The sequence below is a fragment of the Cercospora beticola genome, chromosome 8, assembly GCF_033473495.1.
Source record: "Cercospora beticola chromosome 8, complete sequence".
Classification (NCBI taxonomy): domain Eukaryota; kingdom Fungi; phylum Ascomycota; class Dothideomycetes; order Mycosphaerellales; family Mycosphaerellaceae; genus Cercospora; species Cercospora beticola.
Genome location: NC_088942.1, coordinates 1,809,361 through 1,826,751, shown reverse-complemented (window position 1 = coordinate 1,826,751; position 17,391 = coordinate 1,809,361). Strand labels below are relative to the sequence as shown.

The 17,391-nt window shown below is 53.6% G+C and overlaps 9 protein-coding genes across 9 annotated transcripts; 4 read left to right on the top strand and 5 right to left on the bottom strand.

The window, feature by feature from the left end:
- Window positions 1–140: 140 nt before the first annotated feature.
- Window positions 141–1,541, top strand: RHO25_011985 (uncharacterized protein; the record flags this gene model as incomplete). The annotated part of the gene is made up of 1 exon (XM_023603394.1): window positions 141–1,541. One exon carries the CDS (start codon window positions 141–143, stop codon window positions 1,539–1,541), a length of 1,401 nt encoding a protein of 466 aa, XP_023455006.1.
- A 287-nt stretch (window positions 1,542–1,828) lies between these two features.
- Window positions 1,829–2,377, bottom strand: RHO25_011984 (uncharacterized protein; the record flags this gene model as incomplete). The annotated part of the gene is made up of 1 exon (XM_023603393.2): window positions 1,829–2,377. One exon carries the CDS (start codon window positions 2,375–2,377, stop codon window positions 1,829–1,831), a length of 549 nt encoding a protein of 182 aa, XP_023455005.2.
- A 2,112-nt stretch (window positions 2,378–4,489) lies between these two features.
- On the top strand, window positions 4,490–5,827 carry RHO25_011983 (uncharacterized protein; the record flags this gene model as incomplete). Its single annotated transcript, XM_023603392.1, has 1 exon — window positions 4,490–5,827. One exon carries the CDS (start codon window positions 4,490–4,492, stop codon window positions 5,825–5,827), a length of 1,338 nt encoding a protein of 445 aa, XP_023454473.1.
- A 726-nt stretch (window positions 5,828–6,553) lies between these two features.
- On the bottom strand, window positions 6,554–7,156 carry RHO25_011982 (mitochondrial 54S ribosomal protein uL11m; the record flags this gene model as incomplete). The annotated part of the gene is made up of 2 exons (XM_023603391.2): window positions 6,554–6,964; window positions 7,028–7,156. 2 exons carry the CDS (start codon window positions 7,154–7,156, stop codon window positions 6,554–6,556), a joined length of 540 nt encoding a protein of 179 aa, XP_023454472.1.
- Window positions 7,157–8,696: 1,540 nt separating this feature from the next.
- On the top strand, window positions 8,697–10,241 carry RHO25_011981 (uncharacterized protein; the record flags this gene model as incomplete). Its single annotated transcript, XM_065603470.1, has 1 exon — window positions 8,697–10,241. The coding sequence occupies one exon, from the start codon at window positions 8,697–8,699 to the stop codon at window positions 10,239–10,241; it is 1,545 nt and encodes a 514-aa protein (XP_065459542.1).
- Window positions 10,242–10,674: 433 nt separating this feature from the next.
- Window positions 10,675–11,332, bottom strand: RHO25_011980 (uncharacterized protein; the record flags this gene model as incomplete). The annotated part of the gene is made up of 2 exons (XM_023603389.2): window positions 10,675–11,194; window positions 11,262–11,332. 2 exons carry the CDS (start codon window positions 11,330–11,332, stop codon window positions 10,675–10,677), a joined length of 591 nt encoding a protein of 196 aa, XP_023454477.1.
- A 490-nt stretch (window positions 11,333–11,822) lies between these two features.
- RHO25_011979 (uncharacterized protein) lies at window positions 11,823–13,261 on the top strand (the record flags this gene model as incomplete). Its single annotated transcript, XM_023603388.2, has 2 exons — window positions 11,823–11,958; window positions 12,012–13,261. The coding sequence occupies 2 exons, from the start codon at window positions 11,823–11,825 to the stop codon at window positions 13,259–13,261; spliced, it is 1,386 nt and encodes a 461-aa protein (XP_023454479.1).
- A 152-nt stretch (window positions 13,262–13,413) lies between these two features.
- Window positions 13,414–15,031, bottom strand: RHO25_011978 (uncharacterized protein; the record flags this gene model as incomplete). The annotated part of the gene is made up of 2 exons (XM_023603387.2): window positions 13,414–14,913; window positions 14,969–15,031. The coding sequence occupies 2 exons, from the start codon at window positions 15,029–15,031 to the stop codon at window positions 13,414–13,416; spliced, it is 1,563 nt and encodes a 520-aa protein (XP_023454478.1).
- Window positions 15,032–16,087: 1,056 nt separating this feature from the next.
- On the bottom strand, window positions 16,088–17,025 carry RHO25_011977 (uncharacterized protein; the record flags this gene model as incomplete). Its single annotated transcript, XM_065603469.1, has 2 exons — window positions 16,088–16,523; window positions 16,586–17,025. 2 exons carry the CDS (start codon window positions 17,023–17,025, stop codon window positions 16,088–16,090), a joined length of 876 nt encoding a protein of 291 aa, XP_065459541.1.
- Between the last annotated feature and the right edge of the window lie 366 nt (window positions 17,026–17,391).

Here is a 17,391-nt window from a genome sequence, read left to right as displayed (position 1 = left end):
CCTGTGTTTTGCCGACAACACACGCACACGCGCTTCTGCGGGCCAGCGCGTCCCACCACCACCTTCCATACTACTTAACCGTGGGACACTTGCTCGCGCCCAAAACAGCACCTGCCGATCGAGTCGAGGCAGGCAGCAACATGGCAACCACGAGCAGGCGTCTACAGGAGCCTGTCGTCGTACATCAAGACGAGCCAGATTACCACGACGAAACTACAGAGGACGCCATGGAAGAAGAAATGGACGAGAGCAGAGGTCCTTTAGAGGAAAGTGGGGCTACCATCACCGACGACGAGGACGAGGACGTGGAAGATGTCGTGCTCGACGACATTGAGAAGTTCGAAGCGAGCTTCAAAAACATCACCAAACGCTATCGACTGATCAACCGCATTGGCGAAGGCACTTTCTCGACAGTCTACAAAGCCGAAGATCTGTTGTACGACGAGTACCGCAATGACTGGGATCTGGATGCCGACAAGGAAAACCGCAACGGCGACTCGAAGTCTTTGACCAACGGACGGCCGAAAGCACGATATGTGGCGATCAAAAAGATTTATGTCACTTCCTCGCCGCAACGCATTCTAAACGAGCTGGAGCTATTGCACGACCTTCGAGACTCAGAAAATGTCTGCCCACTCATCACCGCCTTCCGAGACACAGATCAGGTCATTGCCGTTCTCCCTTACTTTCAGCACAAGGACTTCCGGGACTACTATCGAGACATGAGCTTTTCAGACATGCGGATATATTTCCACAGCCTCTTCACTGCGCTCAAATCGGTGCACGCGTGCGAGATCATTCATCGGGATATTAAGCCGACGAATTTCCTCTACTCGCCTTCAGCACAACGTGGCGTGCTCGTCGACTTTGGTCTGGCGGAGCGAGAAGGCACAGACCATTTGCCTTGTGCGTGCGAATGGGATCACACAAAGCGTCAACACAGATACGAAAACTCTGTCTACGCAAGCACAATTGCAGCAGCACAAGCAGCGGGCCAACAAGCCCCAAAGCCCTCATACCCGAAAGACGACAACCGCCACTCAAGACGAGCAAACAGAGCAGGCACTCGAGGCTTCCGTGCTCCCGAAGTCCTGTTGAAATGCACAGCTCAACTCACAGTAATCGACGTCTGGAGCGTCGGCATCATCCTCCTCACCTTCCTAACCAAGCGCTTCCCCTTCTTCCATTCCGCAGACGACATCGACGCCTTCATCGAGCTCTGCACAATCTTCGGGCGGAGAAGAATGAAAGAAGCCGCACTCTTACACGGCCAAGTCTTGGAAACGAACATCCCCACAGTCAGCGAGAATGGCCACAGCTGGGAGAAAATCATCTTGTGGTGTACAGGACGTTCTAAGAAGGAATCCGAAGAACTCATCTCAGATGACGAGCATGAAGCCATTGCGTTCATGAAAGAGTGTCTCGAGCTCGACCCTGGCAAGCGGATGACTGCTGCAGAGGCTCTTGAGCATCCGTGGTTGAGACTCGAGTCGGACGATGGAGAGACGAATAGTAGCGATGGACTCGCACCAAAAGCATGATGATGACTAGGAACGTGTTGGAGGTCAGGCAACAATGGAGCAAGAATGAGTGCATGATACAGGGTGTTTTTGGGGCCGGCGCACGTGTGCGGTGCATTTGCTGGTCAACAGCGAGAGGGAGCATTTTATGGCGGAACGAGAGATACCCCCCATCATGTATATGTGTACATACTGTAAGAATAAGAGGGAGAAAAGAAATTGTTGGAAGCCGATACGATGATCCGCTGAGGGTGCTGCGTTTGGTAGCTGCAAGTCATTGAGACTGGCACAAGCAAATTATATTAACATCAAGCATCGGCCATCTCATGATCAAGCCCGATCTCACTCCCAATCCGCCTTCTCCGCCGTCCTCTCCGATCATCTTCCAGCTCCTCGCTCCCATACCTCTTGGGCAAAGTCAACGTAGACGGTGAGCTATGGTTCCCTCCTCCCTCTCGCTGCTGATCTGGCTGCATCTCCACTTTCTGAGGTGTACGTCGACGTTGCGGACTGCTCTCATCTCTCGATATTAGACGTGCAAAGTGTCTCGCTTGCGAAGTCTCGTCATCGAAACCACTAGTTTCGCGATGAAGACCTGGTTTCGTGTACTCGAGGTCAAAATGTGTTGTTTTTGGGCTGGGCGTCTCAGGTTCGTGATCGTATTCGTGTTCGTGGTCAAGTGACATTTCAGTCGAGTGATTCTTTGTAGATTCTGCTTTGAGTATATTTGGAACATGCTCGGGGTGGAGCGGTTGCTGATCTTGCTGTTCTCGGGATGAATGGGTTTGTGGTTCGAGTAGGAAGCTCGTCGGGCGATTGAAGGCGACTCGGAGTCTTGGGCTCGGAGACATGTGCATGATGTGGTGGTGGTCGGATGTATCGATTTGTGGCGGACGTGTCTTGCGTCTGACGGTTCCGGTTGTCAGGATGTAGCTTTGTTCTTCTTCCGCCACTGCAGTGTGTGTTTGCATATATGCTTGGTTTGCTGGCGTTGCACAGGTGGTCATTGTTCGTGCGCTTCAGTTTTCGAGGTTGCTCGCTATGAGATGTGTCTCTAAGAATCGTGTCAATGTCGAGCTGATTTGTCGATAAACGTGTGTTTTCGAGAGCAATCAGGCGCAGAAACAATGTTACGGTGCTGTGACAAGGCAGCAGGTTAGCAACGCTCGGTGTTGCAACTGAGCCTCATCGAGAAGTGTATCGACGAGCAATCCCAGAAGCCAGACACTCGCCGATGCCGGTTCAGACGAGCGTTCATGGTTGTCAAGGACGATCTTTCGATGCCTCAGACAGGAGAGTCCTCAGGTATCATCGCGCTTGTGCCACAAGCTGGAGTTAACCATGACTACCACGTGCTGTCGAGCACGAGGTGTATGTAAGCATTGAGGTCTTCAACAATGGGAGTGCATGCCTGCTGTGACCATTGGAGGTGGGTCTTGGCATCCGCTCCCAGAGGTTCAGTTGCTGTTGCATGTCTGGAATCGAAGGAGTTGATTAGACGCGCGCAACTAATCAAAGGGCCATCTCAATACTCTACCGACGAAGACCGGATATAACGCTTTGCAAGTTCAGTAATCGCCATGGCTTCCCAACCCCACCGGCTTCTGCAACGCAGTCCGCGTTTGGCGAGCAGAGCTTGGATTTGAGGCTCAAACAAATGATGGAGGGCTTACCACCAATGGGATGGAGGAGGATGCTACAGACAGTCTTCCCCTGCCGGCTTACAGTATCAGACCGCTTGGCACAGCGTTGGGTCAAAAGCAAGTCCCAGTATTCCGAGATTTTTTTGTCGCCGAAAACAGTTGATAGTACAGGGAACCCAGCGCAATATCTTCGCCAATGGCTTTGGTGTGCCAGCGTGGTCGTGGGAGAGCAGGAACAATGGGAAGTCGAAACGTCGAAAGCGGCTGCCTGCAAGGATTTGCTGGGCAGAGGAGCTGGATCGCGGCTGAGCTGGATGACCGAGCAGCTGGAGGCTGAGTGATGGGAGGAATCCTGCAGCCCTTGCGGATGCTTGCGGAAGCCGTGCAGCACAGCACAGCACAGCGCAGCTTTGTGCATGCCTGCACATCGGGCTTTACGACGAGCTTTCGCTCCGGTCGTTTTATGGGCCGGGTGGACCGATGCCGCCGAAGAACGACTTCTCGATCGCCAACGGGGATGGCCCGGTGTAGAGGGGCAATATTGTCCAATGCACCGTCGTGTGGCAATTCATTATACAGGCACGGCAGGAGGAGACATGGCAGTTGCACAGCACCATACCACCGCACATGTAGGCTCTCGAAGGATGACATGCTGTTCGGCATGCGGTGAGATCATCGAGCGCGCGTGGGCGTCCGTAAGCGCCATCGAATATGCTGCGGCCGACCAGTCAACGGCAGACATCAGAAGCCAAGGAAACTTTGGAGCAGTCGCTGTCATGATGTTGCCGGCTCCGTGCAATCGCTTGTCGCATTACATGATGCCGTGCATGTGCTTGTCCAACTCGCACACCTGCTTTTGCCCTCGCCCACAAACCTCATTTCAACGCGTTTCGCCCAAATTGACAGTGCAACAACGCTCCTCTTCCGCCCTCCGCGTCGCATCGCATCCTGTGGCCAGCTGAGCGCGCGCTGTTCTGCCGGATTTGTGTCGTCTGGCGAGCATCCGTGCGCCGCCGCGAGCAGTCCACCTCATCTTAATCGCCCTCCCTAGCGACAACGATCTGCGGACCAAATTTCACACTATAACCCAACGCCTCTGCCAGTGGAGACGCTCTTTGTGTGCTGGATCTGCTGCGCGCAGAGTTTGCCTTTTGCACATCCCCAGTGTCGTGTCACGCGAGCACCGCAGCAACGCCCGTCGCCAGCTGCACCGAGTCTCAACACAGCCGCAGCAGCACAGCACCAGTGGGTCTCGGTGGAACAGCCCGGTGTCAACAACAACCTCCAGGAGCGCCCGCTCTTCTATCGACCACCGAGCCTCGAACCATGCGGACGCAGTACTTCTCCTTTGGAGAAGGCTCGCCCACCCGCTTCTTCACCATGCCTCGCATATCGCTGCCCGCCATCCCCGTCTACATACCACATCGCATCCGACGGAAGTTCAGATCAACGCGTTCAAAAATCCGATCACGAGCGACACCGACCTCCTCAATAGCCTCCATCGAAACCTCTTTCAACCCCGCAGACACCATTCGAGCCCTTCGGACGCATCAATGGAGCTACTATGACGCGCAATATCTCTTCTTGGCTGTGGTCGGCATATTCAGCTTGTGCATGATAGATGGCAAGAGCCCTCTGTTCAAGACGGCGGTGGCGACTGCGCTCATGACGAGCTTGGTGATACCTATCACAAGGCAGTTTTTCCTGCCCTTTCTCCCAATCGCAGGATGGCTCGTACTCTTCTACGCCTGTCAATTCATCCCCGGCGAGTACAGACCCGGGATCTGGGTGCGAGTGCTTCCTGCAATGGAGAATATTCTTTATGGTGCAAATCTGAGCAACATCCTCTCAGCACACAAGAACTCGTTTCTCGATGTGCTCGCGTGGTTACCATACGGCATCACGCACTTCGGAGCACCCTTTGTCTGCTCTGGGCTGATGTTCATCTTCGGACCACCAGGCACAACCCCCACATTCGCGAGAGCCTTTGGCTACATGAACATGGCGGGTGTCATGATCCAGATTCTCTTCCCATGCAGTGCACCCTGGTACGAGAACCTGTACGGATTGGCACCAGCTAACTACTCGATTCCTGGCTCTCCTGCTGGTCTGGCCGCAATCGACAAGCTGTTTGGGATTGATCTCTACACATCAACGTTTACGGCATCTCCACTGGTCTTCGGAGCTTTCCCATCGCTGCACTCCGGAAACGCCACCATCGAGGCGCTGTTCATGTCGCACACATTTCCAAAGCTCCGACCATTGTTTGTCATCTACACACTCTGGATGTGGTATGCTACAATGTACTTGAGCCACCACTACGCCATTGATTTGGTCGGCGGTAGCATCATCGCAGCAATTGCCTACTTCATCGCAAAAGGCAGCTTCTTGCCTCGCCTGCAGCCTGGCAAGATGTTCCGATGGGACTACGACTACGTGGAGCATGGCGAGGAGAAGGAAATGTACGCATACGGTATTGCGGACATTGACGAGTACGAATTGGCACTCCACGGCGACAGCGACGAATGGACAATCGGATCTTCTTCCAGCTTCTCCAGCAGCAGCCGCGAGCCATCGACTGGCATGCGATCACCAGTGACCGACGATTCCTGGGAAGGCGACACACTAGCTTCATCCTCCGATAACGAATATCAAAAAGCGTAATGAAGCTGCTGGAGACTTGGAAGAACACGAGAAAGACCGTATTTCGGCATTCGCCACTTGACTGGCGGCAATGAATTCACGACTGCATTGCATGGCGCATTTATTTCAGCATTATGACGAGCATTTCAGCGCTTCATCAACCCGACAACGAACCCTTTTGAGCTTGCAGCAGGAAGCAAGCGTGGCGCAATGTCTGTTTTGAGCGTGGTTGACCTTCAACCGATGGCTCGCGGTTCGAGATACCCTACATTCGCTTTTTGTGTATTTGTACAGCCACATTCGCTCAACAGCCTAGAGAGGTGCATCCGCAGCGAAGGAGTTTGGCGGTAGATGTGCATAGACAGATGCATAGACTTCGGGAGTTAATGGCGAGGAGCGAAGCTGAGAGCAGCTTCGCAGGAGGTGGAACATCAGATGGTCATGACCTAACGCTGTGCAACTTCCCATCGCAGCAGATGGGATCTGTATATACTTTTAATGCATAATCCAGAGTGCAATGACACGCGGATTTTACGTCAAAAGACATCTGGTCTCGGTACATCGCCTCTTGCTTGAAGTGATCAGCCATATCTTGGCGCGTACGTGAAGCCATAGTCGCGATTTATTTCCCATATCTTACATGCCCTCCCAGGCTGGGTATTGCCGCCCCTAAACGCCATGCCTCGTGACTTCTTTGTACATTTTCAGCCAGCGCTATGCAATTGCCCGAATTCCAGTTCTGCTCCCTCAGGGCTCGACAACCACTCCTATACTCCCGGCCTGTGCAATCACACTCTTGGCCAGTGACTCCAAACTTATGCCAGACAGCCGTGTCTCGCTCTGCTTGATCTTCGCAATTTCGTACACGTGCTTCAGGCTCACTTTTCCAACGTGACCCATTCCAGCATTCCCGGGCGCCGTGCCGCCATGAAACGATGCTTTGCCCGCACCCAGCACTCCTGACTTCGACTTCGGCCCTGCTGTATTGCCCGCGCCTTTCAGCTTGTTCTTGATGGGACTCACGCCCGCAGCGGAAAGGAGTAATTGCGCAGTAGGAGGTGTTCGGATCTCGAAATGGAAGGATCGGTCGGGTCGGACTGTCACTCGCGCGGGGACTGGTGTGCCTGGGACATAGTTTGCCGTTCGCGCATTGAATTCCTGGTCAAGCCATTGTCAGATGATGCGCCAGGTGGGTGTCGAGAGCTGGGTGGTAGTGCTAACCTTGCAAAAGTCCATGGACTTGACACCTTTGGAACCGAGGGCAGGACCGACGGGCGGCGAGGGCGATGCCTGGCCTGCGCCGACAATGAGCTTCACGATCTGGTCATTCTGGATGGCTTTGCGTGCCATGGTGTCGGCAATGGCTGGACGAGGATATTCACGGCGGCCGCATATCAGCAGCCAGACATCAAGTGAGCACCTTCTCGTACGGCAGCTAAACCTAATTTGGGTGCCCTCTTTCTGGGCACGCCTTCACCGCGTGAGCGCTGTGTCACTAAGCCGTTCTGGAGACCAATCATGGCGGGCAAAAGCACTCCCTCCACGACGACTAGCTCGAGCTGAGGAATGTAACGGCTTCCGGACTTGCATCATCATCCTCTGTCGTTCTCACCACCGTCTCTCTTCACACGCAAGCCATCATGCAGTTCGACGTGCAGCGTCTGGGCCGTCTGGCCAACGACGAAACACCAGTTGGCACTGTCTGCGCGCATGCGTTTCTGCAGCGCGTCGCTCCTGGCAGACGGCGCCAGCGCATGCAGGCGACTCTTCCAACGCTCACAAGCGTAACTGGCGGTTCCTTGTTATGCCTGCGCCCATCTTATAGCCCCTGAACCCGAGCCTATCTTCAGCCTGGAAGTCACACAAGCCCTTCCCGGCCTGCGGTGAGACACCCTCTTCGCACGTCTTGTCTACCGTGTGTCGTTTGTCCGGAGCATGCTGTGCGCAATCGCCGTCGCCCACGTCTCGCGCCCTCTGTTTCACCCTCCACTTCCGAGCAGGTTGCATGAGCACGATGCGTGACCGCACTTGCCTCTCATGCTTTCCACCACACTGAGTCAGTACGTATAGGCCACCCTGGGCGGGCCACGCAAGAGGATGGTAAGTACAAGTTTCAGGGCCTTTCCGTTGCTGCCGTCTTCCTGGTTGTGCCTTCCTCCCTTCACCCCACGCTGATGCAGATATGGCCCTCTAGCCAGAGTCCCTCCGACATCCAGGACGAGCCTCGCACCCTCTGCCTCCCACGTTGGTGGTCACGAGTCCTCGCGACGAGGTCAGCAGCGGGTCCACGCTGGCGAGACCGCGGCGCAAGACAGTGGGCAGCGAGAGCAAGACTGGGAAGAAAGAATGGATCGATGTCGACAGCGGGCAAACATCTCCTCGACGCAAGAAACGTGCAGTACAAAGCAAGAGTTCGTCGTCCAAGGGCAGAAGCCGGAGTAATACAGAGAGCTCGTTCTTCCCCAAGCTAGCCAGGATCTTGGAATCCGGCGAATCCAACCTCACTCGCAGAGCCGAGACAAGAGGGCAACAATCGCGGCACCGCCGTGAGAGCAAATCTACTCAATCCAGAAGATCCCATCACGAACGTAGTGACAGCAGCAATCACAAACGGTCGTCTGTCAAGCAGCATCGTGTTGGGTCCCTGCATAGACGTAGCGAAACCTTTCCCCGGCTCAACCCTTCACTTCTCTCGGTACTCTCTAGTCTTACGCGTATTTCGGATCATTCATCTGGGAGTGGCACGACCATTACCCAAGAATCCTACGATCGACAGTCTCAAAGGGGTAGCCGCGAGAGACCGCAAAGGGAAGCTAGCCAAGCTTCGGTGAGCGAGATAGATACCAGACCAGTCGACATCCCAAACGTTTTCGACTACTTGGACGCCACAATGGATGAATTCGGAGATAGTCATTCAATTCACTCGTCTACATCGTCGTCGGCGGCGTCGCATTATCAACACTCAGATGCCGGGTCCAGTGAGCTGCCAGACACACCATCCAGCCACTCGACATTCCCTTCACCTACCGCAACGCGCAATGGAAGCATCAGTGGTTCTGTGGCAGAGCTACGACGAAAGTACGATCCTCAATATGCTGCTTCCCTCGACAGCCGAAGGAGTGGGAGTCGAAGCCCTGAAGCTGAGCGACCATCGCCGAGGAATGGTAAGAAATTGCCACAGCTACGAGATGTTGCAGAAAGCGATGAACATGAGTCTTATACCTCAGCTATAGTTGAAGACGCTGTTCGCGAAGGCCGACAACGGAATGCGTTATTATCATATGCTGCGCGGCTTCCAACACCTCCAGAGAGCCATGAGGACCGGTTGAAGGTGCAACAAGATGCTCTGCGACAACATGTCGCACAAGAGCATCATCCATCTGCACACCACCGAGTGGACTCTGCTTACAGCCAACATCGATCTTATTCATCTTCATCAATGCGATCGACGGACTCGCAGCGAGCCTGGGCGCAGTATATGCACGACATGCAAATGCAGCAGTATCAGTATGCGTCCCCGGCGATACCGATGGCGTACCCCGTGCCTCAGCATGGAGTGAACGGGTATGTAGCACAAGCTGCACCACCTCCAGCTCCTGATGCACCGGACAATGCTCAGCAGACCATTGCCGGCTACGAGATGCTCGCCCGAGAGCTATCAAATGAACAATCGGCCGTCAAGCCTATCTATCGTAGATTCGAATATCTCAACCACCGGATTCTACTTCACATGCAAGACGAATTGCAAGAAATGGAAGAACAACTACGGCGAGTCGACGAGATCATCGCCACTCTGGAGCCTCCTGTTCCAGCGGGCGAAGGTGGACAATCTCCGTCGCCTCCGCCTGCATCTCGACGAAGCGATAAGAACTACGGCAGTCAATGGCACCATCAGCGCACCGAACTACTCGGACGAATTTTTCTCAAGACCAAAGACTACAACGCCGCCGTTGCGAGCTTCGCCAATCTCACTAAAGATTCAGCGCCGGCGGAAAAGGAAGAGATCGCAACATACCGAGATTGGCTGGCCGCGAAAACTCCTATTCACGAAGTAGAGTCCAGGTTTCTCTCTGATGAACACGAGAAAGATTTGATCGTGCCTGTAACGCCACCTCCATTGTTGTCCGCATCATTAGGAAGAAGGAGCAGGAGGTCATCTGCAGCAACACAAGAAAGTGAATTCCCAGCTCAAGCAGAACGACAACCTCTACTGGCTTTGGCTTTCTTGCCCATACTACCACTCCTCCTCTTCAACATGATCCCGACATTCTCAGGTCGCCTTTTCGCGACGATCCTCATCACAACGGCAGCAGTGCTGGTCGCTGCTACGACCAAAATCGGGGACTGCATGTCGAATCGCGAATGGTGCGTTTGCGCCGCGGCGTACATGCTTGTTAGTATCGGCATTGCGGGATGCGTGCCGCAACAGCATTGACAGCGACTTGTCAGAGGAAGAGGAATGCTATCGAAGCATATTTTGTACTTTTGATCTGATTTACGATGTTTACGGCGAACTGATGGTGTTATGATTTTACGGCTTTTTAGCGAGTGTGACGGTGTGGGCTCACAGGGGAATAGCAGGTCATTATACCCAGGGAAGGAGGAAAGATACCCCCACGATGCAAGGAAACAAGGGCCAAGGGTGTGTCAGACAAGATATATGGCACGTGGGCCGAAGAAGAATAAATGGACCTTTGGAAAAACCAGGACGATTGGCATTTACACCATCATAATTTTGTAGAAGTATACTAGCGCTCTCGGAATGCATAATTATTACTCGCCAGACATGCAAACTGTTTGATGCTTCCAGATCGCAACAAGTTGTCTTCTCTCACACATCTCCCAGCTCCGTGCAACTCATCTCAACCCTACACTTCCTCCTTCCCCTTCACCCCATTCCCCTCCTCCTCCTCCAATTTCTTCCTCCTCCTCTCCTCATCCACCCGTCTCAAAACCCAAGCCTCCAACGGCCAAGCCTGCCCCAACCACGTCGCCCTCTGCGTATGATCCCTCTCCTGCTCCAACCCTTCCCCCGTATTAGGATGCAAAAGCGCACTCAACGGACCCCTATTGATTACCAACCAAGGCACAAAAGCTCCAAATTGCTCCGGCGTGAATAAATTTACTTCGAACATTGCAGTTGTATGAGGTCCTATGGGTCGGTCGAAAATGGGATAGATGCGTAGTTCGGGGAATTCGTAGCGGATTCGGGAGTGCAGGTTGCGGGCGAAGGTGGTTTGGAAGGGGGAGGAGGGGAGGTAGTAGATGTGGATGTCGAAACCGCCGCGGGTGGTGTTGGAGAGGGGAGGGGGGAAGGTTGTGTAGGCGGGGCTTCTTTTTGTTGTGGGGGTTGGGTTGAGGAGGGATTTTCCGTCGGGGTTGCGGTCGCTGGAGGAAGTTTGTAATGAGAACTTTGTGTTGTTGGTTTAGGAGAATTGGATATGAGGTATCTTACTCTGAGAGTGGTTCGCGGTTCTCGTAGCCCTCCAGAGGATCTGGGTAGGTGTACAGCGAGGGGTCTGCCATTTTGTTATGGTTCCTGGATTTGTCTCTTCGTGGAAGTCTTGGAGTGAGAGGAGGGCGATGTTGAGATAGTACGGAAAAGCTTTTGAGTTGTATACTTATGCTTTGTTCCACTACTATGCTCAATGCAAAGCGGAGTATCTGCCGACATCGATACTAAGTCAAGGCATCGGCGCGACGAGCACGACGGGGCGATTCCGGATGGCGCAACTCATGCTTGCTAAGCTATGCTTCCGTTGTACAAGTCTGTCGTATCGCTCAGCTGAAACAGGGCGTACATCTCTTTCGTAAGCCAATGGACTAGCGAACACGAGCTGGTAGTAGTCTGCTGTACAGGACGCGAAGTGCGAGTAGACTTTTGGTGTTTGGATGAATCGTCATGGTAGCCCCACTTCGCGCACGTGCACCGCGCTTAAGTCGCGACTCTGTTGGACGCGAACCACTGTACGACTCCCGACCAAGATGATTGTTTGTTTGCAGCAATAACGGAAGAATGTCTGTCAAAGAGGAGGAGCATCAAGTCGACACGATCGCGCTACGAGCAGAGCTTAAAGCGTGGGAAAATGCATTTAAGGAAAAGCATGGTCGAAAGGCGGGACGCGAGGATATCAAGAAGGATACAGCCATAAGTATGATTGAGGCTTGCTGGGAACATTGGCTCCGTGTTGACGAGCTCGAGCAGGTGCGAAATACAAATTGTACAACGACTTGACGAGGCTTCCCAAGCCTCCCACGGTTGCAACCACTCCGCGAAAGAGCACGCGACCAGCTGCCACGAAAGTCTCGCCCGCGAAACCTCAATCTCGTGCACCTGCAGCGACACCTCGAAAGACGCCAATTCGCCTCAAATCTGCCGGGCACCATGCTCAGACCGTACTGTCGCCGGTAAAGGAAGTAGAGCCGGAGCCCACACCACAATGGATTCGTGCTGGTCTTGGTCCGACACCGCAACGGGATGGACATGTGCTAGGCCTGTTCGATATCGAAGACGATGTACACGAGACGCCGATGAAGAATGGACAAGGTGGTACTGTGGCAGATCTCGTGGCAGCAACTCCGAGCAAAGGGACAAGCTCAGCGGAGCATGTACACATGAAGTCGCCAGAGTCCTCCAATGGCAAGCGATTCATGCTGGCTGCTTTCGCTGGTACACCTCTGAAGCGAAAACGAGAAAACAACGACATCGGCACGACGAGCTCTTCGAAGCGAATGTTCGCGACACCCTCATTCCTCCGGCGATGCAATCCACTTGCCAAAATCGATGAAGATGAGGATTCGCATATGCCTGTTAGCAGGCCACCATTCCAAAAGCGTGGACTAGTGAGGAGCTTGAGTACCATCATTCAGAATCTGAAAAAGCAGCAAGAGAAGGACATGGATGAAGAATGGGATATCATGGACGAGATAGACGCAGAGTCAAGGGGCGAGAGGGTGCAGAAGAAGAAGGTACCAGAACTGCAGGTCGAGGACAGTCAGGCTATAGAGATGCCATTAGGTCCGGATGAGGCTCCACAGTCGAGCGAAGAAGACAGCGCTCCAGAGAACAACGAGCCCACACGAAAGCCATGGAAGAAGAAGGGTTTGAAAAGGCAAACGAGGCGGACAAACATGAAGCCCGTGTTTCACAAAGCACGCAAGGAAGGCGACGTCGACCAAGATCCTAGCGATGACGAGCAAGAAACGCTCGCCGAATCACAGCTACAGGCTCCAGAAGAGGGTGACTTCGAGGATGTGGATGACCATTCGGGTACTGATCGAGCTGCGCGAAAGAGCACAAAGTCGAAGAAATCAACGACGAAAGAGACAGATAAAGACGATTCCAAGAAGAAGCCGCGCAAAGTCAACCCGGACGCACATGCAAATTACAGACGCCTGAACATCAAGAACAAGAACTCAAAAGCCAAAGGAAGAGGCAGATTCGGCAGAAGATAGATCCAGCAATCAATCATGGCTCGTGAGCTGCACAATTTGATTTTGAACTTTTGAACTATACAGATTTCACAATATGCTAACATCCCACCAACGCCATGCTAGATCGATCGAAAACACAATCCTCGAGATAAGACCACAGATCCTATCCTCCTCTACTGCTGCATCGCCCTCAAGCTCTCCGACACCTTGAACGGCGCCTCCGTCTTACTCTTAATCTCCTCCACCGTAACCCCCTCCGCATGCTCAATCAACGTCAACCCATGCGTAAAATCAACCTCAAAAACAGCCAATTCCGTAATAATCAAGCTCACACACTTCGGCCCCGTAAGCGGGAAAGTACAAGAATTCAAAATCTTCGAACGGCCCTTCTTATCACAATGTTCCATCGTTACCACAACTTTCGTCTTTTCCGGGTTCGAGACCAGATCCATCGCTCCTCCCATGCCCTTAATTTTCACGCCTGGGATGGCCCAGTTGGCCAAATCGCCTTTGGCGGAGACTTGCATTGCGCCGAGGATGGTGAGATTGATGCGTCCGGCGCGGATCATGCCGAAAGATTCATCTGAGCCGAAGACTGCCGCGCCGGGGCGGAGGGTGACGGTTTCTTTGCCGGCGTTGATGAGGTCGGGGTCTTCTTCGCCTTTCTGGGGGTAGGGGCCGAGGCCGAGGATGCCGTTTTCGGATTGCAGTTGGACTTCGATGCTGTCGTCTACGAAGGTTGGGGCCAGCATGGGCATGCCGATGCCTAGGTTGGCGTACATTCCGTTTTTGAATTCTTTGGCGGCGCGGCGGACGATACGCTCGCGTTTGCTGGCGCTGTCGCCGGATCCGAGGGCGCCGGCTTTGAGTTCTTCGGGGGACTTTGCGTTGACGACTTTTTCGATTTCTTTGGGGGTCGTGGACTGGATGACTTTCTGGACGTAGATTCCTGGAACGTGGACTGCGGCTGGGTCGATCTCGCCGGGTTCAACGATGTGTTCTGCTTCGACGATGGTTTGCTTTGCGTTGCGGGCCATGGCTCCGTTGAAGTTGGCTGCGGAGAAACGGAACATGACATTACCCAGACGGTCTGCTTTCCAGGCCTTGACGAATGCGTAGTCGCCCTTGATCGACTCCTCCATCACGTATGGCTTTCCGTCGAAGACTTTCACGTCCTTGGCTGTTGAGAATTCTGCCACGTCGCCATCGGCAGTATGCTTCAACGGCAGCTCACCAGACTGAACAATCGTTCCAAAAGCCGCAGGAGTGTAGAAAGCCGGCACGCCTCTTCCTCCAGCACTACACCTCTCAGCCAATGTCCCTTGTGGTGTCAACTCCAGTTCAATTTCTCCCGTCAAATACATCTTTTCAAAAACTTTGTTCTCTCCCACATAACTCGCAATCATCTTCTTAACCTGCTTCGTTGCGAGCAACTTCCCCAATCCACTGCCTGGTACTCCAGCATTATTCGAAACTGCCGTCAAGCCTGTGATGTGCGGCATTTTCTCTACAGTGTTGATGAGCGTGTCAGGCACACCACTGAGACCGAAACCTCCGCAGAGAAGCGTCGAATTGGGTTTCATGTCTTTGAGGGCCTCTTCGGGCGAGGAGACGACTTTGTTGATCGCATGTCGGCGCGAGGAAGAGGCGAATGTGCGAGCGATGAGACGAGACTGGTAGTTCAATTAGGAACACGACGCGACTGCGATTTCAAGCCCAACAACGCACTGAAGGTGTGGTTTTGTTCAGATTCCTTGCTGTTCGCAAGCACAGCGTTGCGGAGGACACCATCTTTGCAACCTTTCTGCTATGCTGGCTGTTGGTGAGGGTCAATGTTCTTCGGAAGCAAAAGAGGGAAGAGATTCAAGGGAAGAGGGCGGAGAACAGGTTCAAGCCGTGGGCGTTCACTTAAGAGGATGAGTATTATGGTTGCCGGGTGGTGGTTGTGTATGCTTCGGCATTGCACGCGGGACGTGTTCTGACCCGAGACTACCCTGTCCCAAGCGGACGAGCCTATTGCCATTGCCCTTCCCCCACACGTTCCGCAGCATGCTGCGAACGGAAAGAGGTGAAGAGAGGACGTGATGAGGGCTCGTGTGATGGTTCTGCTCCATCGTTGGAGCGTTCATGTGTCACACGATCGTGCACAGCTTCGTGATGAGAGCTCGCGTCACCCCAAGAATTTGGAGCGAGCTGCAGTGACAGAGCGGCTGAGTTCCGCGCTCATCAACAGCATCGGATCCGACGTCGCTTCCTTTCCAACTACTGCCACCCTTCACTCCGGCCTCTGGCGGTCTTCCAGTTGTCTACAATGTACTGTGCAATGCAGATCTACTATCATTTCAGCGCTGTTGACCAGCTGCATTTCCAACAACACACGACATCCATGGCCACAGCACGTCCCTCGTGTCGGCAGAGTCCTTACCCGGACCTCCTCACCCACGTTCCGATCATCGGAAGCGGACCGAGTTCGCACGCTCTCGTGTCTATGTACACGATCTTTAGTCTTGTGCTCGTGCGCGCTCAGCTCAGACTCTCTTGCAGCGCGAGAACACCCGAAGTCAAACACTTTCTAGGCAGGCACGTTTGAGAGACTGCAAGCCGAGATAATAAGGACATTCAGAGCAGCGGATAAGTAGCAGCTTGCTATCGAGCACCACTGGATATTAGACATTGGTAGGTCTTCAGACTAGGTGATGAGATTCTATTACAGCTATCATTTGGCTCCCAATCGGAATCCACGCGCGCACAAAAGGTATCTGCTGTGGTGGTCGTCTCTTGCTTTTCCCGTAGTCCATGATTTCTGCAATTGAGATCGCAGTCCATTACTTCCTCCATTTTTTCCTTTTACAAGAAGAAAGCACCAAGAGCAGCAGCAGCCAATGGAGCACCGCCAGCAAGCATCTTGTTAGCAGCACCAGTGTAAGTGGCTGGTGGTGCGGAAGTGGTGCCGTTGCGAGAGACTGGGATAGATGGAACTGCAGAGCTCAGAGTTGGCTGAGGAGCTGGAGCGGTACCAGGAGCAGTGGTGACTGGCTTGGTAACGGCGCATCCACCTGGGCATGGAATGACAATTGTGGTGGCGGCAGTGACAGCGTAGGTTGTGGCGCTGTGGACGAAGGTCGTTGGGGATGGACAGAAAGTGGTGAACTCAGACACCGTCTTGGTCTCGTACGAAACTGGAACGCTGGCGGAGGCGGAGACACCTGGTCCAACGGTGCGGAGGAAATAACAACCGTCGACCAGTGTGCAGTACTGTCCGTCTGGGTAACTGTGTGCTGGGCTAGACATGATGTTAGCTTCGGCTGACAAACAAAAGGCAGGTTGAGCTGGGACAGAACTCACTTGCAGCTGTAGCGGCCTGATGCGTCCTTGTCGCCTGGGGCTGGGCAAGACGAGGCAGTGCTGGAAGCAGTTGGAGCAGACTCGGTAAAATATTTTGGGGGACCCAATGCGACAGACGGCGTCGCAGTGAAGGTGAGAGGTTCTCCTAGGGAAACGCTTGGAGTCGCAGTGAAGGTGAGAGGTTCTCCTAGGGAAACGCTTGGAGTCGCAGTGAAGGTGAGAGGTTCTCCTAGGGAAACGCTTGGAGTCGCAGTGAAGGTGAGAGGTTCTCCTAGGGAAACGCTTGGAGTCGCAGTAAAGACCTTTGGCTCTCCGAGCGAGACAGAGGGCTGTGGCGCATCGTAAGCCGGTGGTGCATTGTAGGCTGGCGGTGCCTCGTCGTGGCCCTCGTGTGCGGCAGCGAGGCCAGCGACGGCGACAGCAAAAAATGTGGCCTTCATTGTGATTGCGTCGAACGAGTGTGGCAACGAGAATTCGCTGTGTTGACGTGTAAAGAGTGACTTGTAGTAAGTTGAGAGAAACACAGTGGCCTCGACTGGATTACTTATAGTCTTCCCGCCTCCGGCAGCATTGATCGTCAGCATTGACAACCAGGAGATCTAATGTGCGAAGTAGTCACAGTACGGTAGTGCATCGTTCTGTGATTGGTCTTGCGAAATGGCCCCATGCTGATACGACCTGCTTTTGTCGTGCTCAGCCAAAACTTGACCACTGGCACTGTAGGGGCAACAAGGTCGATAGCGCTGTTACAGGAACCATCTTGGTCGTATCCGGAAATTGTTATTTAACCATGGCTCGTAACCTAG